Consider the following 18,926-nt stretch of genomic DNA (forward strand, 5'->3'; position numbering starts at 1 on the left):
GTTGAGCCCGTGAGACTTACCCATCAGTCTCTCATCTGTTAAGTTAGAGACTTACTCATCAGTCACTCATCTGTTTAAGCTAGTGACTTACCCAGCAGTCATTCATCTATTTAAGCTAGTGACTTACCCAGCAGTCACTCATTTGTTTAAATTAGTGACTTGCTTGTTTGTCACTCAGTATGGTTTACCAGAACCTCAAGTGTTGAATCACTCATCTGTTTAAGAGCCATAAGCTCTGTGTAATTATAATATTAATCAATTGTTAATATCTATATGCATTATTGTGTTTTCTTGCTGGGCTTTGGCTCATGGGTGCTATGTGGTGCAGGTAAAAGAAAAGAAAAGCTCACCCAGCCTTGAGTGGAGAGCTTAGGTGGTGTTGTGTACATATGCGGCCGCTTGACCACCACGGCCAAGGAGTTCTTAGAGGAACTAGGGGGTTTACCCTATTTTTGCCGATTAGGTTGGCGGGTTTGTAAACTTGAAACAGTAATAACCATTTTGAGTTGTAAATAACTTGTAAATGTTTTTTATGGGCCCATGAACAGTTTTATGTATTTAATAAAATATATTATTTCCTTTTTTATTAGTTTTCCACCTTAGCCTATTAATAACTCTTAGATGCACGTTTTTAACCAAAGGACTCGGGTAGAGAGTCAAATTTCCGGTTCACCGTAACTGTTCTGGGGTAACCAGGGCGTTACACTAACCATGATCTCTCTCTTTCTATTTATAATGACTCACCATCACCAAATTACCATCCTATCCTTAATCCAAGCTTTCTTATTAATTCATTAAAGCAAAGGTAATTCCCCCCTTAAACTAATAGTTTCAATTATTGGAAATTAAAATTTCTACCATAAAACTCATAATTATATTTTAACCCCAAATTTTCAATATTCCTTACACTTATGCCCCTAATAGTTGAAGGAACAACTGTGTGATCACCGATCATCATTTTTTTTTTTTGGAAAATCATAGGTATGCGTATCAATTCATTCATAATTATAATATCTTGAAAAAATATATTCATATATCATATAACACATAAATCACAAAAATTAACAATTTACCCTTGAACCAAGACAAAATTACAAAAATACCCATCTATAAGGAAAACATATATTACAGTGGGGTTTGTCACAATGCCCCACTGACACGAATTTTCAAAATCAGCTCTGATGGCTGACATGAAATGGAGATTTTGTAGCAGTGAAAGTGTAGTTGATTACCTTCTATAAACTTGAACTTGATGCTTAATGGATTTTTCACTGGACTAAGAACCAAGGATTAGCTATTGAAAGATGGTGAACTTGTAAAAATCTCTCGTGTTCATTTCTTTATAAGTTGTTATCAATTCTTGATTGAGAAACACGTAAATTAGTAAATGCTTTTAATTAAGAATTTGTTAAATCATAAAAGTAGCAAATCAACTTTCAAATGTTTTAGTCACTAATTTAGCTAATAATAAATCATGTGTTTGACAATGTCATTTTAAATAATTTCTTTTGAATGGCAAGATATTATATTAATACATATTTAATTCTGCAATATTTCGACATTAAGTGTAACAAAAATGGAATATCATACATGAATTATTTTTGTAATTTCTTGATTTTGATACATAAATGTGTGTGTACGTATATGAAAAAGAATTACTGCTCCTGTTTCTTTATGTATAAAAATAACAATGACCTCTATGGCTGCTGCTTATCTTGATTATCCCTATACTTCTTCTCCCATATCTCTACTTCTTTTAATGAATTTGTCTTTCTCTTAAGAAGAGAATATAAAGATGAAGGATCATAAGGAGGAGGCATGCTACATGGGCTACTCTCCGCAGGACCTTTCACCATTGATTCCATCATAAATTTCTTTGTCAGTCCTTTTGCTGAGCAAGCCATTGCCTCGGAACATAGTTCAGTACCTTTTTCAGGTATAGTAGGCTGATATTGCAATAGCTTCGCATATTCATTTAAAATATGTAACATGTAGTCATACACATACTCCATCTTTAGCTCCTCTTGAATGAAATTACTTGCTGTCTTTCCTATTTCTTGTGCCTAAAAATGACCAAAAAAAAAATTAATACTATTTTCAATTACAAATTCACCACTTGGATTGGCTAGCTTCTATGTTTAGAAATAATAAAGTTTTGAATGCAACATTTTAATTAACTACTCATACTCAAAATTCGTTTTTTTAACAATGACAAGCAAATAAAAAAGATCTATAAGATTCATTAGTTTGAACCATAAACTAAAAGTTAGTAGTAAATATTTGCTTCAAACATAGGTTTTCAATGTACCATGAGATATCTAGGAATATTACCTCTTTTTGGTGAGAGTTGCCCCAGTCAACAGAAAACTTAATGGATCTACACTTGTCATCAGGATTAATGGGCCAATAATGGTGCCTCGGTAATAAACCACGAGTGAAGAAATCAAAGTAACGCGGCTTCACTAGTAATGTCACAGCATCGCATGCAAGAATGTATTTCTCGCTAACAGACCAAGCTGCCCCTTCAATGTAAATCTTATACCTAAATTAATAACATAGCTAATTATTCAATGGGAAATCTACAAAGGGATATGTGATATGTAAACTTCATAAGAAGTAATAGGGGAAAGACATGTGAAAATTGTGCTTTACCTATGAGTACATTGCTTTGCCAAATTTGATTTCTTGTACCCTTTCTTCGATTCTCGATCCCAATCCTGCACTTATTTTGAGTAATTTAGATCATAGACATTTGATGAGCAATGATTAGACTTATATTGTCATTATCATCAACACTGAAAAATTTTATGTATATTATTAATGTGTCACTAGGTAATATGCTTGTACAAACGCAAGTATCTGATAATTTTAAGGGCATAATCAATCAAATAAAGAATAAATCAAAATGTTTAACCTGGACATAAACACGAGCATTCCAATCTTGTTTGTCTGAAACGTTACATTTAAGGAGGTCTTGTCTGCTGACAGCAACATATGGATTTCCTTTCCAGTAAGCATAAGGTTCCCTGTTCACCCATTCGGTCTTCTTATTGGCCTTTTCTAACTCTTTCAACAAAGACACCCATGGCTTTATGTTTATCTCAGGCCTAAACAAGAATACGAGTTCAGACTAGATTTACGTAATACTAGAATATGTAAATAATATCATTTTCGATCACTAAAGATCTTATTTTATGTAACAATTTTATTCAAAATGTAGTTAAACGAACGAAACAATAACAGAAAATTTCAAATATCGTACCAACCCCAAAATGTCCAATCAGGGAACACAATGTCAAGTGTAGTGTCATCCCTACAGAATCTAAACAATGGAGGTGGTGATGTGGCATTGGGCCCACTGTATGCGCTTGACTGAACTGTTGGTCGATCTCCACAATTTAACATCAAATCTAAATCAGGAACTCTACCTGGGTACCTCCGTAACAACTGTAGGATCCCCCACAGAGAGGAAATGTCTCTAGTTTGGAACGGCCTCTTATACGTTTCCACGTAAGCCTTGCCCTTTATTATCACCAGTCTTAGGTGGGCCATGCTTTGAGCTCTTTCCACCATGTCCTTAGAAATCCCTGTACGGGCCCATGGCCTCAGGTCTTCATAAATCCAACGGAAGTACTCTGGACACGTGTCGTAAGATGAACGATCTGGATCTTCTTTGGGGTTGTAGGCAATGGGATAGTGCGAGGGACATTTTCCTGAATGGCCGTAAGCAGTGCAATTCAATGGGATTTCGGATATACTCTTAGGATATTTGTAGAATGTTATGGTATTTACAATACTCTGTGACAAACAGCGATCGAGAAAATTCATATAAAGACCACAGATCAATGAATCTTCACTATTTAGCTATAGAATTTTAAATATTATAAAATGTTGCTAGCTTGAATATTTAGTAGTAAACATTTTGTATAAAATTTGAGTAGTAAATGGTTTTTACTTTGTCTAATTTTCTTGAATTTTGATGAATATTAATGTAAATATCTTCGATTTTAGAGGCGAAACTCACCAAGAACTGTGTGCTGACTTTTTATTTATTAAGAATAAATGATTTAGAAATTTCGAAAACATATATAATTTATCTTTAAAGGGGAGGCATGGAATATTCCACTAAATTATGGATACAACTAAGCACTTGATGATACCCTAAACAATATGATACCCTAAACAATATGAATCCGAATAAGTAGTAGAGATAAGGTGAGTAAGGTGAGCTTAAAAATACAATCAAATTTACATTTGAACAATAAGCAGAAAAACACACACTGTATATAACACGCCCCCCCAAAAAAAGCCAGAAACTTACAGTACTAGTAGTTTTGAAGAAGCATAGTGACACCAATGCAGTGAAGAAAAGGAAAAGAAGGAAGAGGAAAAGAGAGGATGATTTAGCTGATTTCAGAACTGGTCGCCAAATCGTCTCTATGAAATTGGTCCACACCCATGGCATGTTGTCTGTCATTTTCATCTCTTCCACTTCTTCTCGGTTATATATATATATATATAAGAAAATGTAATTATAAATATATATATATATATAAATACATATAAAAATTGAATAAACGTAATTATTTAATATTGATTTAGGAGTTACATCAACGGTGCATAACTATCAAAGTGAAATAGGCATGTTATTAGCTATATTAGTATGAGTCATTCTTGGCCAGACTGACTGACCCAAGATCATTCATAATGTTTCTATGTTCATATCTCTACATATAGCAATGATCATAAACTCGTGTACTCGCTCATTTGTCCTCATTGATAGCCTTATTTTAACATATAATATTTATATATATATATATATATGATAATCTCTATATTAATAATAGGTATAATATTAATAAATAAATGCGTATATATGAAAATGATACCTAATACAACAAAAGTTTTAAAAATCATTAAACATTAAAAAAATTCCAATAATTAATAATGTCTTGTCACGCTTGTGTCATGCCTTACCAACTTATTGTGCCTAAAATCACATGAATTTATTGTGATTACCAATACCATATTTGTAATTAGCAATTTAATTAGGCATTCCCAAAAAGGCAAGCCCTCGTTTATTTATACTTGTCAAAAGAGATCTATCACTACTAAAAAATATAAGCATTAACTTCGAATTTTTGCTTGTTATTCTTCTGATCTCACTGAAATATTAATCGAAATTAATCCGAATAAAGTTAAAAATATATAAAAACCGAAGTTAAATAGTACTCTTTAACTTTGATTATTATGTAAAAATTGAAGTTAAATAGTACAATTTAATTTCGATTATTATGTAAAACTCGAAGTTAAAAGTATTTTTTCCTGAAAAAAATATTTATGTTATTTGTATTATTATTTTATTTTTTATAATATTTTATTAATTCTAATTTGCAATTATTTTAATATTAATAAATATATTTGAACATTCCAATAAACTTAAAATTAAATAAAATTCACAAACTATATAAACTTAATGTACATATATATATACACATATTCATATATAAATAAAAACTAAGTACTACATAAACATCTAAAATGTTCATACAACTAAACATGTAAAGTTCACCTAAGTAATTATTTAAAATATTGAAATTTCTTAAGTATTAAATATTTTTCAAAAAAATTAGCATAATGTCCCCTATAAATAGGACTACCCAAACTTGTTTGACATTCAATTTACAATTAAAATTTGCAACAATTCACAAAGTAGATAAGTATAATCATGTCAAGTTTATCAGAAATTAAAGAGATATTTTATACCAAAAAGCAAAGATTAGTCTCCAATTACAATAGAACTCATGTTAATCTATTTTCCATCTTGAATGCTTGCCTTGAATTTTGACGGTATCCATAAGTCACGTAGTTCAAAGTAACATTATTCAGCAAAGAAGCATGATAAGGTTACTTCAAAGTTCAAACTAGGGGCTTATGGTTATTACCGTAACACAAATTTCCGATATTCTATTCAAAACCTACGGCCAAACCTAAAAAGTTTAAATTATAACTCTATAAATAAATATTACATATTAAAAAACATGTTCAATTAATAAATCCTAAAAAAAATTAGGTAGAGTTTCTTCTGATTCTAAAACATATCTTAATTTCAATAGTACATATTAATTTAATACAAAGAAACACAACAATTAACATGCATAATTTCATCCTTATACCACCGCAACACACAAATTTTCCAGAACCTACTTCACTAATTTTAATTTCGAACTTAATTTCCACTAAATTCAATATGACATAACTATACTTCTATAAATATGTGCAATAGTAATAAATAAAACTAAAATACTTACTTAACTTCAAATTAATCTTTAAGTTAGTAACCACCAATTCAAAACCAAAAACCGCTAAAACAATAATTGTCCTAAAAAGTTTAAACAAAAATAAAGTATTAAAATTATTGATTTTATACATATTTAGTACTAAACATATTTAATATTTAATACAAACTAAACATTAAAACATATTTATACAAATGACTCTTTGAACAAAATAATAACTTGATTTTTTTTACACAACAACATACTTGATTTTTTTTTTTTCAGCAACAACAAATTAATTTATTTTTTTCAACAACAAAATATTAACTTGATTAATACACTAAATAATTATTATAAATAATAATATTTTATAAAATAATAGAAAATTATAAATTTATTAATATAATAATGTTAAATTCGGATTAATAACGAAAATTATCATAAACACGTATTTGGAAGATGCATACCTTCTTAAATAGTCAAATGCAACTCCAAATTAAGATTATCAACCTTAAAAACATTATCAAAAATATAATTAATTCGAAATAATAAGCAAAAAATATATATCATACGAACAAATATTAAATGATTTGTACTTATTTCAAAGCTCAAAAATGTGTATGGATGTTGAAAATCCATTCAAAAACCCAAAATAATTGGTATTTTAGACCACCACCCATACCCATTATGAAAAGAACAACTTTTTCCTCTCAAAGCTAAATATAACCAGTTTTCTATGATCTAGATGGGCCTTTTTTTTAGCAAAAATGACGAAAGAAATTGGAAGAAAACAAGAAAAATGATGGAAAATATGTGAAACCATTTTCTCTTTCACGGTGGTAATGAGGATTTTCGGTTCTGTTTTACATTTCAGAATGAGGAGACGTGCATGTGAAAAATGGTTTTAAAGACCTTTAATTTCATTTTTTTTATAAAAAAAAACCGAAGTTAGAAGGTACTCTTAACTTCGGTTATTACGAAAAGACCAAAGTTAAAAGGTAAAATACCGAAGTTAAATGATACATTTTTAACTTTGGGTGTTTTAAAAAAATCGAAGTTAAAAGCTTCGTTCTATTTATCTTCAATAAAACTGAAGTAGTAGCTTAATTATTGCGAGTGTCAAACCAAAAAATGAAGTTAAAAGTTCGTTAAAAGCTTTAACTTCACTTTTTGTGTATTTTCCAACAATTTTATGTATAAAAACTGAAGTTAAAGTCTATTTTTTTTGTAGTGTATATATCAATGAAAACAAAATTAATATTCATCGAACTTCCTAATTTTTTTAGACATTAAAAGAAAAGTAATTCAATCTAATCCAACGAACATCACAATCCAACATTATATTGCAATATATGTACGTCACAACTAGAATAGTATTTCGATGTGTAAATTCCAATATTTTCTCATTTGTGTAATTTGATCGGTTTGATTGATCAAAATCCTCGCATACGAAGCCAAGAGGTTTGGAAGTTGTATTTCAGTCTCCCTTTTTCTAGTCCAATAATGAATATTGAATTCGAAGGTTTTGATATGTTTTAGTTGGGTAGAAATTTTAAGACTTAGTCAACTTAATTCACACCAAGCTTGGCGAAAAGAAAAGAGTTGTTGTATAAATGACCTGAATATAGAGAAGCTTTAATTTATAACTTCGCTAAAATTAATTTTTGAAGGGAGTATGGGATCCGCTAAAAAAATGTAAATGTAAAAGGACACAAGAAAGGTCGAGTATGCGTGTTTGTGTGTGCGAGAGAGAAAGAGAACGTGGGAGAAAGAGTATAAAGAGAATTATATATTAGAGGTTATAATAACACTTGCTTTTTTTCTTCTTCTAATTAGAGGTTATAATAACACTGGATTTTTCTTCTTCTAAATATACTTTTAATTTTGTTCTAGCTTTGTTATTAACTATGATGCTTTATGATTGTCAAGGATTAAAAATGGTTGTTAATTTTGAGGTCTAGTCAAGTTTGATCATTGAAACGCGGTAATTAAACAAATGCAAAATAGAGAGCATACATCCCAAGTAATCCACCCTTCTTTTACTCTTCCTTACATATGTTAGGAAATTAATGTTGAATTTTTTTATACGTCCAACTTTACATTGCTTGTTTATGTAGCATTCGATAGCCATTAATAAAACAGTTTTCTGTTTATTTGATTAAAAATATAAAAACAAATCCAAAATTATGTTTAGTAATATTATTTGTATCTTTTTTTTTTTTTTAATTCAATTAAAATTTTGAAAATGATTTTTTATACTTTCAAAAAAAAAATTAATCACCCTTTCAAAAATAAAATTAATCATATCTATCTCTCCTTCCCCGATGAAGTCATTTTTCTCCGATATTTCCATTTTTTCTCTCTCTCCTTTCTTCATAATCGACTTTCTCCTCCTCCTGTGACTTTGGAGAGAATGTGTGAGGCTCTCTGTCACTGTCACCATGGTTGCCGGCAAAGATGTCGATCTCAAGATCGACCCTATTCCCCCTGCACAACATCTCCTACATCCTCAAGAATCAACTTTCTTCAGCATGCCTAGCATTATGACATTTCTTCTCTTGCTGTTGGCTGTCACCATGGTCGCTAAGAAACATTTCCATGGTCGCCGGTTGCAATGCCAAAATTAATGGTGATGTCTCTGTTCACAAGATGATTGTACGTTTTTTTATATTTTTTTTAAATAAAACATAAAGTGGTTATCACTACAAGAAAAATACTCTACAACAACGACATGTCGTCGTTGTAGTGTTCACAACCAAATAGTTAATATCTCTAATTTCCTGGCACCCTACTGCGACTAGGGTGCCAAGAAACTGGAGGGAACACAAGGCAGGCAAATGAAAAATCCCTCTAAAAGATCTGACTCTACAATGACGACATATCATCGATGTATGTTGCCAAAAAAATGGAGGGAAAACACGACGCCAAATGTCAAAGTTGTCCAAAATTTTAGGATCTATAGAGATGAAATGTCATTGCTATAGGGTCCCAAAAAAATAGGAGGGAAGTTTACTGCCAAGAAAAGTCTGCCAAAATATCGTTGTCATGTCGTCGCTATAAGGTCCAAATAAGGTAATTGAAACAATGTGTGCGTTGTTTCATGTCATCGCTATAGAAACCTTCGATATAACTTCCTAGGCAGAGCCTTTCTTCCCCAATTGTCTCAAAAATTTTCTGAAACAGAGACGGTTCTCCATCTCTCTCCGCTGCATAGCACTGCCCCAGGGTGTTTCAGCCCCATTTTTCACCCTCTCCTTTTAAGGTTAGTCCATATACACCCCCTTCTTCCTATTGTGCCCTTGAAAATGTAGTTTTGATTATTATTTGTGTGTATTTTGTATTTTGTTGTAATGGGTTTATTCAATTTTTTGTGGTTGTTTTTGTTTTTTTTTTCTTCAGATTGCATTGGAGCATACCAAGCCCTTGGGTAACCCTCCTGCCCTTGCCCTTGGATATCATCCCGAGCCCTTGGGTATTGTTTTTTTTTTGTGATTGATTAATGTATTTGTTATCCCCATTTCCTACGTGGACCCGAGACATTCGTCCAGGCCCATGGTCAGGGCTGTTCAACATGTGGGCCCGGCCTAGGGCCTCTTGGTACGGGAATGTCCAAGAGGGGCACGGGCTCGGGTGCACTTCTGGGCCCATTAGGGGGTCCGGTATGGTCATCCGGGTCCGATCATCCGGGAGACGTGCAGACAGTTCGAACCCCCCATGACATACGCGTCCTGGTCCCGGACCCTGGTACGGTCCGGGCCTGTGGTAAATGAAGAGGGACAAAGGTAAACGAACCCGGATCACATCGTCCCCGGTTGGAGGGACCAAGAGTCCAGGACTCTGAAGCCGCCCCACTCCGCGTGGGCGTTGTCCCCACTTTTCACCTACGGAAAAGGCCACCTCGGGATTGCACACCGTTGTTTCAGATCTGCGTTGCCAAGAACTCTGACTGGTCTTGTCCCCTGAATCTGCCTCGTAACTCGAAGTGTCTAGACCAAAAGCACAGTTTTGTCAGGCGAAATATAGCTCTTGGGCCAACTTATTGGGCCTTAACTTGTCTGGAATTCATGTATGTTTTATCTTTTATATTGGGTTTCCACTAGAAAGGCCAAGAGTATCCTTATCTCTGATGGGCCCGGGTCATACCCGGCCCAGACCCAGTGCTCCCATAAGCCTATAAATACAGGCTATAGAACACTGGAAAAATGATCTCTCTTCAACTAGTATACAGTTTCTCTGTAAAAATATAGAGAGAAACTCCATTGTAAAAGGCTTTCCAAGCTCTAATACTATTGATTCGTGGACTAAGGCTCATTAACGCCCCAACCATGTAAAAATCCTGTGTTAACCTTCTACTTTTCTTATCGTTACTCTTAAATAATATTCATTAATATAGTTTCCGAAAATCTCGGTAAACAGTTTGGTGCTTTCATTGAGAGCTGAAGGAAGCTAGTGCTAACGTCAAGCCTTTACTACAATGGTGAACACATGACACACAACCTTCGACCCTAGCAATCTAGAGCAGGGCAACAGAGACCTGCTGCCTTCACAACATCTCCCTCAGGATCTGCCCGAGAACGCGCCTCCTCAAACATCTCACCATGACGAGTCACAAGACTACGAGGGTGGGACAGAATAATAAGAGGAAAACAAGGAGGAATATTATGAAGAGGAAAATGAGGGGGAATACCACGACGAAGCTGCAGATCCCGAGATCCCCGAAGGAGAGCCCAACCAGCAGGACTTGGAGGTGACCAGACTGAGGCAGCAAGTCCTAGACCAGGAAGCCAGGATCGCTGAGCAAGCGGAGGCGCATCGACGGATACAAGAGTCTCTCCAGGCCCTACAGGCATTCATGGCGGCGCAGGGTCCGATAGCCAATCCCGCAATTGACCCACTTCCATGATCGCAGCAGCCTGCTCCACAAGCACGAGCCGGGGTCCCCGAAGGAGCAAGCCCGGCCCCTCCCCCGGAACCGTTTCCTAAGCCAGCTCCAGGAAACCCGGACAGGGAGAAAAATAAGGCCAGTGGAAAGACCCGAGAAAAGGCCACCCCCATCGCAAAGGCTGGGACTCGTTCCCGGCCGCTCCCTAGGAAAGAGAAGGTGCGCCCCGTCCCAGGACGTGGCCACCCGATCGATCTGTAGGGGATGCGGCTGCGGAACGCACAGCCCCGGCACGCCCCAGGGCGAGACGGGCGGGAAAGATCTTTGCACCCAAGTGCCTCGGTTAACAAGAATCGTCGGGGGCGGCCTCGCAGCGAGGAGCATCATGCCCTCAGTTCAGGGGATGATACGTCCTGGATAGACTTATGCGATGGACTGAACGCTCGGAAAGAGCGGGCCCGCAAAGAAAAGATCCTCCCGCGAGGTGGCGACCTCAAAAACAACATCAACGACAGGAGGAACGAAAGAATCCCCCTGGAGGATGGCATGGCCAGGCAGCTCATGGAGCAGATGGCCGCTTTGAAAAAGGTCACGGATCATCTGGTCCGCAAGCAAGAAGGCGCGGACACCGACTCCGATGAAAAGGATAAAGAGCCCTGCGCAAGGCACATCCTGGACGCCATACTCCCCAAGGGGTTCAAGATGCCAAGCCTCACCGCCTATACCGGAAACACCGACCCCAGGGACCATCTGTCCCGATACAACCGGCTCATGACGGTGGCCCATGTCAGTGACGACGACAAGTGCCTCTGTTTCTTGATCACTTTGGGCGGTCCTGTCGAAGAGTGGTGGAAGAGACTTAAGTCGGGATCCATCCAATCTTGGTCCGAGCTGCAGTCAGCGTTTCGCAAACAGTTCGTGGCCGCCATGAGGATGGATATGCAGATCAGCACCCTCGCAAATATCAAGCAACTCCCCGCGGAGACACTGAGGGCCTACATCCAGCGCTTCACTAAAGAAGCCTCCAAGACGAAAGTGGACGACGGACAGCGCCTGGTGGCACTGCAGTCCGGAATCCGAGCCAGGTCCCCCCTTTGGGATGACATGCAGTGTAGCAAGGCCGCTACCCTGGAAGAGTTCATCAACAAGGCCCAAGGATTCATCAACTGGGAGGAAGTTCAGATCCAGGCTTTCAGGTGGCCTTCGGCTCTGGAGCCCGTCCCCCAATCGTTCCCTGTATATGGGGGACAGTTCCCGGCGCAGTCTTGTACCGCGCCCCCCATTGCCCCGGGACCGGCCATCACGCCCGGGGACAGCTACACTCCTACGGTGTATGGCCCTGCCACTTCAAGGTATGCCCCGGCCCAATCCACCCACTTCTTCGGTTATGGCGTTGCGCCAGCAGGACACAGCATGGCCCCTGTCGGGGCCCAGCAGTCACAGACAGGAGAGACTGAGGCAAGCGTGAACCCCTCCCGGGGGAAGCGATCTGGCAGAGGCCAGAACCGGCCCAAGCCGGTCAAGAAAGGAAAGAGAGGCTACAAGCCCCAATATTCAGAATACACCAATCTGGTGGACACCAGGGAGAACGTCTACCTGGCCACAGAAAAGGCGGTTCACTGCCGGAAACCTAGCCCCATGTTCAAAGGGGGAAGGAATCTGAGGGACACCAGCAAAAGGTGAGCCTATCACAAGGATTTGGACCACACCACCGATGAATGCCGGCAGCTCAAGGATGAGATCGAAAATCTCATCAAGCTGGGGCACCTCCACCAATGGGTTAGGATGCCCGTGGGAGTCATGGGCCTGTCAGCAAGCCCCGGACAACCCACGGTCCCGGGAACGCCCAGGGCATACCTACCTCTGGGAGGGTATGCACAGGGACCCCCGGCGCAGACCCCTCAGGGGGCCCCCATCACGCAGGTTCCCGGCCCCGGAATGCCTTACCCCTCCAGGGCGGCACCCCCTCGAGTTGACGGATATGTGGCCACCATCTCGGGCGGACCTCACCTGGGAGGACCATCCAGGAATGACCTAAAGTGCTACCTAAGCGAGCTAGACCACGATCAGGAGGTGTGCGCCCTTGTCCAGGCCCCGGCTCAGCGCCCTAAATTGATAAACCTCCCCATCACTTTCACGGAGGACGACGCCCGCAATGTCCACTTTCCGCACCACGACCCGCTGGTCATAGATGCTCAAATCGCCAACAAGTTGGTGTCCTGCGTGTTGGTGGACGACGGGAGCTCCGTCAACCTGTTGTTCAAGCCCACTTTCATCACCATTGGCTTGACTGAAGTGGATCTGGCATCGTGCCTGACCCAGATTTACGACTTCAACGGAGATGCACTTCTCCCCATGGGAAAGATCCAGGTGCCGGTTACACTAGGGAGTGAATTGCAGCACTCGTTCAAGTTATGGACCTTTGTAGTGGTGGACTGTCCCTCCGCTTACAACGTCATTTTTGGCTGGCCCGCATTGGTCGAGTTCGGAGCCATCACCTCCATCCGTCATCTTTGCATGAAGTTCCCATGCGACAGCGGAGGGGTAGGAACTGTCCGGGGAGACTAGAAGAGCGCCCGGAAGTGCTACCATGTGTCGGCCCAGCCCATATACATGATCCGGGAGGAACCCGTTGAGGACTTCGTCGAACCGATTCCCCTCCCACCCGCTGAGAGGGTGATCCAGGAAGAAGATGACCTGGACCCACGGATAGGGGACGACTGCGTCCTGGAACCAATGGACGAGACAGAAGAGGTGTTCATCAGCGACACCGATCTGACCCAGATCATCTAAGTCGGAAAAAGTCTGCCGGCAGATGTTCGAGCCACCATCATTGCCCAAGTCAAGGGAAACCAGGATATCCTGGCCTGGTCTCACTCAGACGTGACTGGGATTGACCGAAATATCATTTTCCACGCGTTAAGTATTGACCCAAACACGACCCCGGTTCGCCAGAAATGCAGGCCTTTGGGGACAGAGAGGGCTGAGGCCCTTAAGCTGGAGGTTGAGAAGTTGTTTTCCATCAACTTCATACACGAGGTTGTGTACCCCGTGTGGCTGGCCAATCCCGTCTTGGTGCCGAAACCGAACGGGACGTGGAGAACATGCATCGACTTCACGGACCACAACAAAGCCTATCTGAAGGACTGTTTCCCGCTGCCCCGGATCGATCGAATGGTGGATGCTACGTCCGGATACGAGATCCTGAGCTTCATGGATGCTTACTCCGTCTACAATCAGATCTCTATGCACGTGGCAGATCAGGAGCACACCAGCTTTCAAACCGACAAGGGAATTTACTGTTACATAGTCATGACTTTCGGACTGAAGAATGCCGGAGCACTTACCAAAGGCTCGTCAACCAAATGTTCCGGGCCCAGTTAGGGCGAAACATGGAGGTATACATTGATGATATGCTGGTCAAGTCCAAGATGTCCTAGAACCATTCGAATGACCTGGTGGAGGCCTTCGCAGTCATCCGGAAGTACGGGATGAAGCTGAATCCCAAAAAGTGCACTTTTGGCGTGGCCTCCGGGAAGTTCCTGGGCTTCATAGTGAGTTTCCGGGGAATAGAAGCCAATCCAGATAAGATCAAGGCACTGATTGATATGGCCTCTCCCCGAAAGCATAAGGACGTGCAAAGCCTGACTGGGCGAATAGCTGCCTTGAACCGCTTCGTTTCCAAAGCCACGGACAAGTGCATTCCATTCTTCAACGTCCTTCGGGGAAGCCAGCGTTTTGAATGGTCATCCGAATGCGAAGAAGCCTTTCATAAGCTGAAAGAAAACTTGGCCCGAGCCCCAATCCTGGCGAAACCGGTAGAAGGGGAGCCTCTATATCTGTACCTGGCCGTGACTGAGCACGCGATCAGCGCCGCGTTGGTACGAGAGGAAGAAAGGGCACAGCTCCTGGTATACTATGTAAGCAAGCGATTGCTGGATGCTGAATCTCGGTACCCATTGATCGAAAAGCTGAAATGCTGCCTGCTGATGGCATCCCGAAAGCTTCAACCTTATTTTCAGGCCCACACCATAAAGGTCCTGACCAACCATCCTCTGTGGCAAGTGTTACAGAAGCCCGAGTCATCGGGAAAACTCCTGAAGTGGGCCATGGAGCTAAGCCAGTTCGATATATCCTACGTCCCTAGGGTGTATATCAAGGGACATGCCCTGGCCAATTTCATCGTTGAATGTTCCGGGGTGCCTCCGAAAGACAATATTCCCAAAGCCCCTATGGCGCCCGTGTGGAAAGTCTTCGTGCACAGAGCCTCGAATGAAAACGGGGCCAGGGACCGGATCATCTTGGTATCACCGCAGGGGCACCAGTTACAAAATGGCCTCCGTTTCCAGTTCAAGGCGTCGAACAACGAAGCAGACCATGAGGCTGTCTTAGCTGGGCTGCGTTTGGCCCGGGAGGTAGGGGCAGCGAACCTAGAAATCTATAGCGATTCCCAGCTAGTTGTCAGAAAAATCTCAAAGAATATCAGACTAAAGGAGAGACAATGGCGGCCTATGTGACTCAAACGAGGGAAATGCTACAGGCATTCACAAAGCATTCCATCCGCCAAATCCCCCGGGAGAAAAATGTCTTCGCGGATACGCTAGAAAAACTGGCCACTGACGCCGAGGCAGAGCTGACCGGACTGGTCCCCGTCAACCATCTCTCTGTCCCAAGCATCAGGGCACCTGCAGTCCACACCGTCGATCACTCCACCTCTTGGATGGGACTGCTCATCCGCTACCTGACTACTGGGGAAGTTCCAGCAGACTGGGCCGCAGCCAAGAAATTCCAGTATCAAGTCCACCGATATGTCATGATGAACGGAAAGCTCTATCGCGGGGGTTTGTCCATGCCTTACCTCAGGTGTGTGCCCGGAACTGAACTAAGCGCCATCATGCACGAAGTGCACGAAGGTTTTTGCGGAGATCACACCGTCTGGCCCAGCCTGTCCAAGAAGATCTTGCGCCAAGGATACTTCTGGCCAACCATGAAGAAAGACTGTACTGACTACGTCCGCAAGTGCGAACAGTACCAGAGGTACGCGAAGGTCCCGCGCCCCCCCCCCCCCCCCCCCCCCGACAGAAATAACCTTGATGACTAGCCCCTGGCCCTTCACAGTATGGGGGATCGATCTCGTCGGATCCCTCCCGACCGGGAAGGGAGGGGTGAAGTATGCCATCGTGACCGTGGACTATTACACAAAGTGGGTTGAGGCAGAGCCCATGAATACAATCACTTCGAAAAACGCCTTAGATTTCGTCATCAATAACATAGTGTGTCGATACGACCTCCCCCACAAAATCGTGTCCGACAACGGGAAGCAGTTCGACAACATCCACTTCACGGGTTTTTGTGAGAGGCACGGTATCATCAAGAGCTTCTCCACGGTTGCCAAGCCCCAGGAAAATGGGCAGGCAGAAACCATGAACAAAATCCTGAAGGGGACACTGAAGAAAAACCTCCAGGCCTGTAAAAGCAAATGGCTCGAGGAACTGCCTTGCGTACTATGGGCTTACCGAACGACCGAGAGGACGTCAACCGAACACACCCCCTACTCTATGGTCTATGGATGCGAAGCCGTCATCCCGATCGAAACGACAGTCCCGTCCCACCGACGAGACACGTATGACCCCGCCCAGAACCACGCCTTACTCCAAGAATCACTAGATCTCATCGAAGAGATCTGGGAAGAGTCGCAGGTGCAGTTGAAGATGTACTAAGGCAAGATCACACGATACTTCAACTCCAAAGTCAAAAGCCGTAAGTTTGGAACCGACGACTTGGTCTTGCGAAGAGTCTTCCCTGCTACTCAAGATCCGAGAGTGGGGGTTCTGGGCCTAAATTGGGAAGGGCCGTACGAGATCCAGCACGAGGTGTGCCCCGGGACATACCGCTTAAAGTGGCTCGATGGCTCAGAAGTCCCGCGAGCCTGAAATGTGGAGCATCTCCGTAAATACTATCAGTAGTCGGGAGACCGCGTTTCAATTTAATATTTTTGTTGTAAACAATGTACGCCTCAGGGCGACCCTTTTTTTTCAAACAATGAAAATGGCATGTGCAAAACGTCATAAAGGATTATTGTAAAACAATGGTAATCTTTCTCAAGTGACCCCAGACCAGTCTCTGCCCACTTGCGGGGGGTACTGGGTATAAGCGATTACCCAGCGAGGCGCAAGCTCAGGTTAGCCCCGGTTCAAAATACGACCGAGCCCAAGGCCGGTCCCACCCCGGACGAACGATGTCCGGGGGTATAAAACAAAGAGGACCGAGCTCAAGGCCGGTCCCGCCCCAGACAAGCGATGTCTGGGGATAAAAATATAAAGAGGACCGAGCCCAAGGCTCGTCCCGTTCTAGACAATTGATATCCGGGAGGTACAAGCATCCGGGTGGCCCCAGGGCAAAGCCATGGCCTAAAGGTGATAAAATGAGAACAAAGCTCCAAGTTAAACTAAGCCCCGATGGCCCTGGCTTTGGTGCCAGGATTAAAAACTCGGTGAGTTAAGTCGTTTGGTCTAGTCTAGGCCGTTGGAACCGGAACTAAACCCTCACAATCAATTAACAGCGGCAAAAAAATGAAATTTCTACTCGAAATAACGAAAGGAAGCCTATATAAACACCAGAGAAGGTAGCAGTGTTTTGAACTTAATTATAAGCCAAAAGTACTAATAAAAAATAAAAAGAAGAGGGGACAAGGCCGGGGTTCGGGCCTACAACTCGTCGGCCCGGAGGTCCGCGTCCTCCTTCTCCTTGGCCTCGAACTCGGCCCGCTTCGACTCTGGATCAGGGAAGACAAGGAGGTGCATACTCTTGTCCTTGCACCAGGCCATGTAAATGGCATCATCAAAGGTGACCTCCAGCAAGCCCTCTGCCTCCTCCTTTTCGCGGCGGGATATTTCGTGCGTCTCCTTCTCCTCAAGGAGAGAGTCGCCCAGTTCGCAGACCCGGTCCTTCAATGCCTGGATCTCCTCCTTATCCAGGACAGACTGAGCCGTGGCCGCCTCCAAAAGTGTTGCCCGCTCATCGGCCTCCTTTGATTTCCGGGACAACTCCTCTTCCAATCCGGCCTTGGCACGGTCGAACTCCTCGCGCTTCGTCTGAGCATGGGCCACCTCCCGGGCAAGGGCCTCCTTGGCGGCCTCCCTTTGATTCACTACTACCTCCAGCTCCAACTTGGCCATCTCCATCTTCATGGCTAGCTCGGCCACTAGATCGGCACTCCGATGGGATAGCAGGTCAACCTGGAGCAAAGAAAAGTTAGAAAATAAAATCCTCATCAACAAGTAAGGGAAGGAATATAAGAAGACAAGTAAAAGTTACCGCGGTGGCCTGGTGGTGGAGAGCCTGGGAGATGAACAGTACGTCCGGGTTGGCTATCATGGCGTACCTCTTGAGCTGGAGGTTGGACATGGTGTTGCCCACCTGGTCTAGCAGGTCAGCCGACAGGGGGGCCGTGTCCTATCCGAGTTTAGGGCAGAAGCCCGCTTCGGCAGCTGGCCGATCCACGATCGACTGAGGAGCGCTGAACTCGGCAGGACACTCCACGAATTCAACCTGACGGCGGATCGTCAGGGCTCTGTAAGTTTCGTCCCTCCAGCCCCGACCGTTTTCCCAGGTCCGGTTGATCAGCCGGGACTGCTCATCCCATAAAGCGGACTCCCCCTCCTCAAGAAGAGTCGGACGTAGGGGGAGAACGGGCAGTGCAGGGACCTCCTTCGTGGCCAGCTGACTCTCACCATGTGACTCTTCAGCCGAGCTAGTTTGCCTCG

At 42.3% G+C, this 18,926-nt stretch overlaps 1 protein-coding gene across 1 annotated transcript; it reads right to left on the reverse strand.

The window, feature by feature from the left end:
* Positions 1-1,697: 1,697 nt before the first annotated feature.
* On the reverse strand, positions 1,698-18,344 carry LOC133779027 (uncharacterized). Its single transcript, XM_062219032.1, has 6 exons — positions 18,102-18,344; positions 3,263-3,798; positions 2,915-3,107; positions 2,653-2,717; positions 2,332-2,542; positions 1,698-2,063 (listed from the first exon to the last, which is right to left on the reverse strand). Exons 1-6 carry the CDS (start codon positions 18,342-18,344, stop codon positions 1,698-1,700), a joined length of 1,614 nt encoding a protein of 537 aa, XP_062075016.1.
* Positions 18,345-18,926: the final 582 nt, after the last annotated feature.

This window comes from Humulus lupulus, chromosome 5, assembly GCF_963169125.1.
Source record: "Humulus lupulus chromosome 5, drHumLupu1.1, whole genome shotgun sequence".
Taxonomy (NCBI): domain Eukaryota; kingdom Viridiplantae; phylum Streptophyta; class Magnoliopsida; order Rosales; family Cannabaceae; genus Humulus; species Humulus lupulus.